Raw genomic sequence first — 9,605 nt, forward strand, 5'->3', positions numbered from 1 at the left:
ACTTGACAGTGAAGCAAAGTGCACATCTTCCATGTGGATCTGTGCATATCACTCAAGGCTGGACCAGGGGAAGCTGCTACTGAACTCAGATAAGCTAATACTCATTTTACATTTCTGATGAGCAGGCCCATCAAATGGTAAGGGTAGCCACCTATTCCTGATAGCTTCAGTGTGACACCCACACAGGCTGTTAATCAGGTACATACAAAATGCAGCATGTGGATACCTTAAAAGGACCAAACCTAGAACAACTGCAAATTAGTGCTCTGTAAATGTGAACAGAAATACTGAGAGTGCATAATATCATTACTTTGGCTAACCTGAACTTGAATTTACACATAACAGGAATTGGTTCACTTGGTAAGTTTGGGGACACTGGGTCCAGCATTCCTTTTCAACTTTTGAGGAATATGATTTCCAGGTGTTAGGTTAGGCAGTGACTCTTTAACTTCATAAAATGCAGTGTCACCATCTTATGTCCCTCCTGTAACATGTTTTGGGGTTTTTTCCCCCCCCCCTCCCTATCATTTCTTGCATTTTTTGGAACAGCCTACCATATTCCATTAGTAGCATACCAGTCCTTGATCTCAGTTGCAGTATCTTACATACTCTTTCCTAATGGTAGCAGCTCTTGTGCCATTTCCTTTCAAAGTTATGACTTACTGTGCTAATATACTTTAAAATACTAGTAATTAAAAAGACATGCTGTAAATTTCATACCATCTTCTTGTGTTGATCAGCAGGATGAAGAACAGCAGGAAATTATTAATTCAGCAGCATTCATTGAAGAGCAGTATGGCCATTTAATTGACACTGTACTGGTGAAAGAAGATCTCCAGAGTGCAAGTAATCAGCTGAAAATTGTGTTAGAGAAACTAAACAAGGATTCATTTTGGGTGCCAGTCAGCTGGGTTAGGTCATAGCTTGTTATCATGCTTAAGGGAAAGATGGTGTAAAAATGTCTTGTAAACACAGTGATTGGAAAAGGGAAATACGTCAAATTCACTTCAGAACTGCTGGTCTATCGAGGAGGTATTACATAAAGACTGTGTGAGAAAAACTAAACGAAGTCAGAAGCTGACACTGCCTTTCCTGAATCAAAATCTTGATTAATAGCTGTCATTTAAAAGTGAATACTCAGACTAAAAAGATAAAAGACTGGACTGTCTTTCAGACTGGAAATAGTGTATTTAATACAGTAACATTTCAGAGACAGTCCCACGCTTCCAAAGTATTTAACTGGTGTACTAGGACACTAACCAGCTAGAATTTTCATGCTTTGGTCACAAGTCTTGTGGCTAGAGTTAAGGCATCTGAACAATGTACTTTTCAGGAACCAATGTAAGTAGTGATATTTTAGCAGTTGGAGAGATGGGGTTTTTTTATGTCCATCCTGCATTTTCCAGTGCCACCAAGCTGTCTTGCACAGATATTAGTCTGCTCCTCGATAGCTTATGCCTGCTTTCCCAGTCTCTTCCTACTGACACAGGACAGATGTTAAAGCAGCCTGGGAAGACACCTGTGTGACTAGCCAGCTCATAAACCAGAGATGTTTTTTAGTGTACATAATAAATGTGTATGATTTAAAATAGGACTTTTTAAAAGCTTATTTTTCTACCAGATATCTTTGTAAACCTGATGGGATACCACCCTGACTCCAACATAGCAGCTCTGAAAAAGGTGCTAAAAGGAGGAGGCTGAAGTACTAAGTAGCTGAGCTACACATCCAAATTACCATCCCTTCAGCATTTTTTTATTCCAAATCAGGTAAAAGCTTCCAGAGCATTTAATTGGCTACATCAAGTCCTGAAGAAGAAATCTTAACTGTTAGAGGCCTTTATATATATTTCAGGAGACTTGAATATATAGGATTTTTAGATGGCTCTTAATAAGAAAATGCAGAGATTATTCTGGAAGTGCCTATGCTTTATAATTATTTTTTTAAATGTATGAGTATTGCACAGGTGCACATTAGCCAAAAGTAGTTTCTGTTTTCCACTGCCTGCTGAGGTCTAGTCTTTCCTGGGTACTGTGCCCTTTAACTAAAGACCTTTTGGTGAACCAGTCTCCTTCCTTGCATCTTAATAGTATCGTGTTATTCTTGTCCACTGCATTTAGCAACACTAACAACACTACATATTAAAAGCATATTTCTTATATAGACTAGTGTCACTAAAGAATCTACATTAACTCTACCCCAGAAGGCTGCATAGGACAGTCACCCATATCCATCTTCTCCACATGCATACCCTGGCAACTTTCATGTACTGTCCTGCCTATAGGCATTGAGGTTCCCATTCCTACAAGAATAAGTGCTTTTCACAGTCAGATACCTGCTCTGGCTTGATGGAGTAGAATAGTGTCACAGCAAATGTACAAGGACTCTTTCACATGCAGGTGGCCCATCAGCTCTGCAATCTTGTCCCAGCACAGCCAGCAGAAGTAACATGGCTTAGGAGACACACATTGCCAGGTGAGTTTTGTGACAGATGTACCTTCATCCCATGAAAAACTGAGTGTAATATTTTAAAAACTATTTACGTAACAGCACTTCAGTCATTTTATGAAAATATGAAATGGGCAGATTGATCTCACTGTAGATCTATATCACAGATTTGAAGCAGGTTTTCATAGTCTGCAAGACAAATGTTTAGAGGATACAAATTTAATTTAAAGAAAACTAGGTAAAATACTATCTAAGCGTGAGAACGCACTTAAAGCAAGGTTGCTATCTAACATCTTAATTTATTTACTGGTAGTCATCTGAAATACTCTAATTTGTATGCTCTTTGATCTAACATAGTCTAATAGTAGCCATATGCACTAAAAGAAGCAAGGCAAATGAGGGAGGTACACATGAAGTTCCAGTAACTGAAAACTTAAAATATTAAGATATAATATTGCTATTAAAAGTGAACTGAAATACTCAGCATGAGTTAATCTTTTTTAAATGTATGCAAATACTCTGTATTAATGTACAGTCACATACTAGGGATACTGTCAGAAACATGGGCTTGATTTTTTTGTTTGTTTGTTTGAAGTAAAGGATGGTGTATTATGTATTACATGGTAAAGCTCACAGGTAGCTAACATGAGATTCAGTTGGGGGTGAGGGGTGGGAAGAGAACACATTCACTGCTCTTATTTATTCTAAAATCCTAGGAAGAGGGTACATGTAGCTGGCTGTTAATAGGGATAATGAGTCCATGCTGTATTAGCCATGCCTGGTATATGCTCCTGCTCTTACAGAGAAGAAAGGTGAGAAGAAACTCTAAAAATCAGAACGTGAATGTACTTTAATTCAAAGTCCCACTTTGTAAATAGTAACAGAAGCTCTAAGTCAAAGTACTTAAGCAAACTGAAACTCCTCCCCCCTGATCATTCTACCAACCTTGCTCACACCTAAAACTTATAGCCTTTCATATTTCTTTATATGGTTCATAGTATTGAAGGGTGAGCCTTGGCTAACAGCTGCAGTTTTCAGGTGCTCTTCCATATGCTGGCTGTATCTGAAACTGCTTCCTTGGCTAAAGATCAATTATGTACAGTACAGCCAGGGCATGCTTCAGTCAGTAAGCTCAAATATATATTCAGATAGTCTTGAAGAATCTGTTTTTCCAACCAAAGTTGCAATAGGGTCAAGATGACAATTAACTATAAAACACGTACCTTCAGTACAACTGAGATGTGCACAGATTAGAACCCAGATACCTCTAACCCAGCTTCTTATGACATATACCTTGTTTATAAATATATAAAGTGAAACCTGTCCTCTTGTGAGGACATAAGGGGTGTTGTAGCAGTCTGCTTAAAGCGTCTGGTTTTCTGCCATGAAAAAAAAATGCTATGGGTTTTGGCATTAGGGCTAATAAGGCACACTATAAGAAAATAATTAAAAGGAGTATACTTCATTTTTTTTTCCCTCCTCCCCCTATGCTTGTACATCTTGTTCCCTTTGTACACCAGTGACTAAGGTATTAGCATTCTCAGTCTAAGTCTTCTGTAGGGGAATACATAAAACTGTGTTAATATGAACTGTACATTCTTCTTCCACCTCTTGCCTGAAAATATGCCACAGGTTATCTTAGCAAGACCTACATATTATTAATACATAATATTTTAACAATCAGCCATTATTGCCTTTTTCTAAACAATAAAAATTAGTGCTTTTTTGGTAATAAACACATCTTAGTTTGTCTAGAAAAGGACACAAATGCTTATCACAAGCTACGTTTTACAACAAGGTATCCCAGATACCTCACATTTGAGGTATTAAGAATGCACTAAAATACAACTTTGTTTTGTCCTTTCAGATAGTCTAGAAAAATCTGAGGAGGAGCAAGGGGAATATGGGGGACAATTCCCTGGTAGATTTAAGAAAGTGGACAGTATGAACCACATAAGCTTTTATCCTGCCGTGCTGAAGATTCCATTAGCTGGACTCCCCGCTTGTTTGCGCTGTTATCCCAAAGACCTGGTGTCTGCAGGATCTTTATGACTAGTTCCTCAAAGGCATGTTGCACTCCATCCTGTGTCTTGGCACTGGTCTCTGGTGGAAGGGGAAGAAAGGGAAGGGAGAGGGGAGTGTTTTATCTTATTTGCAGGGAGTATTCCACTTTGTAAGAAGTTCTTTTGGGACCAGAAAGAAGATACAGGTTTTTTTTAATGAGTGAACCTCCTCTCCATTCTCCCTTAGAGGCACATTTGAGTATGGTAAACAGAAAGTATCTCATTTTTCCACCTAAAAAAAATTCCACAGCTCCCCATTCCCTCCATAATGGAAAAACAGAAATTGTTCTGCAGGTTGCAACAGTAGATCTACAAGATAATTATTCCATAACTAAGCTAGGAAACAAAGAATGCAGAGAGAATTACATGTTTTCCCCTATGCATTTGTTCCAGTTCCTTCTGGAAATCTTCAAGAAGCTTTACTTAAAAGGTACTTTAAAAAAAAACAAAACACGATTTGTTCCCCATCTTTATAACTTCATATTCTACATTTTATTGTTGGTCTAAGAATATTGTCTTTTATGTAGCTGCAACAGAAACTTGGAAATGAAAAAGAGATTACCCGAGGTCCTTGCTGACATTGGTCAAGAGAAAAATTCATCTTCTGGTCTCCTAATTAAAAAATCCTGCTAGTTTCAAAAAGAATATAAAATTCACACCTACACAGTATACAAAGTAAATATCTTTCAGAGAAAAGTAGTTCCAGCTGCAGTCAATGCAGAGCATCTCTGAAAAAAGTTAAAACTTACATCCATGCCTATGAACTAACGCAGCAAGAGGAACCCCTATTAATTGGGTACTAACAAACGTAAATCAACCTATCAAGCTGAAATACAACTGCACACTTCATACACACTTAGCAACATAAAAATAAACATATGAATACACAGGATTTTGGCACAGAGTTACATACCTATAAAAAGCAGTGAGCGTTTCCTAGCAAACTGGAGTCCTTCTCTTCTCTCTACTTCTCGATCAGGCTGCAGAGACGAATGAAGAACATGACTAAAATAAGCTACACTTGCCACTTTTACAAAGTCCCTGGAAAAGCACCACTGCAGAAGTCAAGTTTTGATGAAGAAAAAGTCTATAAAACCATGTAGTAATCAGCACCTGCATTTTCCCCACTCTACAGACAACTTATTGCTAGGCAAGCCATTAGCGGATCAAATTGAACAATATCAAATCAGTAGGAAATGAAAGTGTTGCTATCTTCCAAATCAGCTAGAAGGAAGGTATGTGCTAGAAAAGTTTTCAGTAGTCAAGTAGCTGAAAAGGCATATTATAGGATCTGAAAATTGACAGATTTGGAAGTGGGCAGAAGAGAATCTAGTTCAGGATAGCCACACTGCAAACCTCTTGTAGTAAAGCAAGAGTAAACATCTCGTTATGCAACAGGCATCTAAGATACGTCAAAACACTCCAGAAATGTATAGCAACCAGTGCACCTCACACCCACGCACACGCACACTCCACAGCCATCTGAAGAGCTGAATTCTTCCCCACCATCTGCCCAAAACAGTCTGGTCAAAAAGAAAGCAGCAGTTGTGCTGTTGCATTGCAGTTAACTTCAGTGGTATACAGCAGTTTTCAGGCAGAACCTCTCATTATCTTAAGAGAATCTCTCTCATCAATTGCACCTCTTCAGGAGAGTTTCCATTAAAATCTTTAACAAGATCTGCTTCTAAAATGATGTAGTAAGTGGAGCCTGCCCAGCCTAGGTTCCTCAGTTACAGAGCATATCACTTCCTCACACAACAGATGTGTTAGTTCCAGCACTTCTCACATTTATACTCTTATCATGACTGAGTAATCTGTTGAAGAGTGTAAGAGGATGTATTTCTAAACTGACCTTATCAGTTTTATTGCCAACTAACATCTTCACAGAGTTGCTTTTGGTGCTATATATTTCCAGCTCATTCAGCCAGCTCTCTAGTCCTGTGAAAGTGTCTTTTCTTGTAACATCATACACTGGTAACAGAGGAAAAGGAGTTTAATAGCTGTAAAGCCTTGAACAATATTTATTTTATTACAGCAGAACTTAGTCCCTACTGCCTCCTCCAAAAAAAAAAGACTATAGCATCAACTATATCCTCTTCCCAGAGCTGGAACGCATTGTCTGTGCTCACCTAAAATCACTCGATTACAGAACATAAGTTCTGACAGACTCACCAGTTTAAATCTTAGACCAGTTACTAGTTCTGAATTGGGCCACACAGAGTATTTTAAAATAGGTATTTTGTCAACTTATTTAATGTATAACTGCTGCTAAAAAACGTGGATTCTGAATAAAAAGTGACTTTTTGTCACTGGTAACTTCATAACTGTGTTCACTTAATCACTAAGGTTTAAAAAGATGTATCATAGTCAGAAAAAAATATTTTGTACAGCAAGGTCTTCAGCCTTCACAAACCCCAAGAATAACAATCCCTTCTTTTTCTGATTGGTGTTATCACACAGAAAAGGACTAGCCATCCATTACTTGTTCTACAAAACTCATGTCTTACAGTAATCACATCAGTAGTTTCTGGGGGGGGGGGGGAAGAAAAAACATTGGGGGGGGAAAAAAACAACACAAAACCCCATTTGCCTTATCACCAGCAACTCACCAAAGTAATAACTACAAAGCTAATAATTCACGCACTCAATAGACTGCAGTGTGACATCTCTGTATTTTTAATTAAAAATATTTTGAAGAAGCATTATTTCCTGCTAGGGGCTTTACATATTCAGTGTTTGAGCTAATGATGCAGTGATGTTGTAAAAACTGGAACTGTTCCTCTGATTTTCTCAATCTCCTTTTGTAGAGACATTTAGGTAGTAATAAAGACCACACTTTTTGTAATAAACTTTTTTCTTCCTTATACCTCGTACCTAAAACAACCCCTTGAGCTCCTCGGTAATAACTGGGAGTCAGTGTTCTAAAGCGCTCCTGTCCTGCTGTGTCCTACAGAGGAAAGAAAGAAAAAAAGCAAACATACAAAATCAAATATATTTAGAACAAAAAAGGTACTTTAAACTACACAAGATAAACAACCTTAATTTTTCCTGAGCAGTAAGGATATATGAAACCATGAGACAAAAGAATGAGGGAAGCAGTCAGAAAACATTAGCAGCAGCCACAGAAAACAGATAAGGTGGAGGAGAAAAGCACATAGGGGACTTGACTGAAGATCAAGCCAATAAGCAGAGACACCTATAATATGAGTGAGACAAGAAAGTCAATGGGACTCAAAAGAAATACATAAAAGGCCATTGGTGCAAGCCAAGCAGCCAGGCTTAGTCAGTTAACAACCAGCTGAACCGAATGAGGTGAGGTGGTTTTCCAGTGAGAGACACTGCAGAAAAGGAAACAGTGGTTCCAAAAGTGTCCCTTTGCTCTTCCACAGTAGGAAAGGAGAATCCAGTTAGAAAGAACTACTTCAAGTTTGACAAGACTCTGAGCAGTTAAGAAATTTAAAATCAGTAGCTTCATTCAATTATTAGTGCAGTGTGTCACACTTACTTTCACAAATGTAAAATAGCCCCTAAGTGCAACATGAAATTCAAAAACCCTCAGAACAAACAATAAGGAAGCAAAAGAATCACACAAATATGATTTTTTTAAAAAAATTATGTACATATTACAACAGACAGACTAACAGCTATGTTGTAATTTATTTCCTCTTTGCTAAAAAATGAAACTAAAATTGGCAATATATTTACTTCATTTGAGTCATCATTACTAAGGAGATTGTACTCTTAGGCATCTATGCACACACGATCACTAAAGCAGAAGCCTCTCTTTGACCTTAATGCCCTGTACATGCATTAAAGTTTTTATTTAACATTTTACAACTGCACTGTTTTTTCCCTCTTAATTAGCAGTTTCTCCTGATGCTGTTACAGACTGCTGCAAAAGTGCCTTTTCCAGCTATATAACTTGTGCAAGTTCTGGTCTTCCCTTTGATTTCACAGCAAGCAGACACACCTCTGTGTGATTATTAGGGCAAACATATCTTGGTATCTCTCAACAAAGCTGCTTTACGTGCAGCATCTTCAGGATACAGCCAATACATACGCTCATTGGCTAGAGCAAGTGTGACTTTATCCCTCGTGCTTTGCATGCTGAACACAAACAAGAACATAATTGAAGTTTTGGCATTTATGTGACCTTTGTTAATAGCAGCCCAAAGCACAGTTGTGGTCTCTTTCCAATAGTCTCATTTACTTAATTAGTAATGGTGTGTTCTTTCGCACATAGCTATGACCATACACATAAAATCTCTTCCTTCTAGTGCTCTTTCATGACATTTAGGAGAACAGATGTGGTTTTTTAGTATTATAAGTAATCCTGATCATACAGCTGCAGTTTGATTTCCCAGTTTGCAGGTGCTGGAAATACAGCCTCAGGAAATTCTGGACAAATGCTGAAGTCTTCCAGTAAATCTGAACCAACCTTTAAATAGTTCAGGACCAAGTATATTTTTTTTTCCCCCCCATTACTTTTACAAAAATAAAGCATCTAGACTGTTTCTGGTATGGTATACACACAGAGTCAGTGCACAGCTCCTACAGGAAGTTATACAACTCATAATACAGAACATCACTTTGCTACAGTTTACGTGACTTAAGCGCTGCCTGTCCTGGGACCACTTCTCAGCCATGACACACCTGCCTTTCTTGCAAGGCCACATCTTCATCACAGAGGGTTTGAGAAACCCAGCTGTGTAAGTGCAGGAAAGAACAGTCAGAAAGTCCCAAACCTCGAGCAATAAAGCATTTATCAACTGTTTTGAAAGAACCTTACCTGCAACTCCTGGTGTACGATCCACCCATTCTATGTGCATTTGCATCATAAGGACACAATCTCAACATGCAGAAGAACATAAGACTTTTAGGGGGGGGAGGAGAGGGAAAAAGAAAAACCACGAAAAGAAGCTCTTGAAGTTTTCACATCTGCAGAGAACAAAACTGACCCATATCGCGAGCTGTACTGCATGGCCGTCTACCACCATTTTCTTCACTTTAAAATCAACACCTAAAAGAGGTTAAGAAGGGAAGGCTTGTCAGAATAAACCAGCGAATGCCGGCCCCACCGCCGGCTCCCGCCCTCC

The 9,605-nt window shown here is 38.4% G+C and overlaps 2 protein-coding genes across 3 annotated transcripts in view; one reads left to right on the forward strand and one right to left on the reverse strand.

The window, feature by feature from the left end:
* The window catches only part of MPP3 (MAGUK p55 scaffold protein 3), a 20,212-nt gene extending 19,131 nt beyond the window's left edge, over window positions 1-1,081 (forward strand). For both annotated transcript variants that reach the window (XM_010176823.1, XM_029087181.1), the window contains one exon: window positions 744-1,081. In XM_010176823.1, coding sequence (XP_010175125.1) covers window positions 744-923 — 180 coding nt within the window. In that variant the 3' untranslated portion in view covers window positions 924-1,081. The remainder of the gene's footprint in view (window positions 1-743) is intronic.
* Window positions 1,082-4,373: 3,292 nt separating this feature from the next.
* Window positions 4,374-9,527, reverse strand: LOC104531819 (ras-related protein Rab-18-B). The gene is made up of 5 exons (XM_010176824.1): window positions 9,468-9,527; window positions 7,384-7,456; window positions 6,362-6,480; window positions 5,423-5,489; window positions 4,374-4,549 (listed from the first exon to the last, which is right to left on the reverse strand). The coding sequence occupies exons 1-5, from the start codon at window positions 9,504-9,506 to the stop codon at window positions 4,374-4,376; spliced, it is 474 nt and encodes a 157-aa protein (XP_010175126.1). The 5' UTR covers window positions 9,507-9,527.
* Window positions 9,528-9,605: the final 78 nt, after the last annotated feature.

The sequence above is a fragment of the Antrostomus carolinensis genome, unplaced genomic scaffold (assembly GCF_000700745.2).
Source record: "Antrostomus carolinensis isolate BGI_N321 unplaced genomic scaffold, ASM70074v2 scaffold14051, whole genome shotgun sequence".
Taxonomy (NCBI): Eukaryota; Metazoa; Chordata; class Aves; order Caprimulgiformes; family Caprimulgidae; genus Antrostomus; species Antrostomus carolinensis.

Bases quoted from the DNA above. Each gene is read 5' to 3' on its own strand.
- LOC104531819 (XM_010176824.1), bottom strand. From the start codon at position 9,506: ATGGTGGTAGACGGCCATGCAGTACAGCTCGCGATATGG. The intron at 7,457-9,467 runs GTCAGTTTTGTT...TTTCCTCTGTAG, and splicing joins CAGTACAGCTCGCGATATGG to GACACAGCAGGACAGGAGCG. The intron at 5,490-6,361 runs GTCAGTTTAGAA...TCGTCTCTGCAG, and splicing joins TTGGCAATAAAACTGATAAG to CCTGATCGAGAAGTAGAGAG.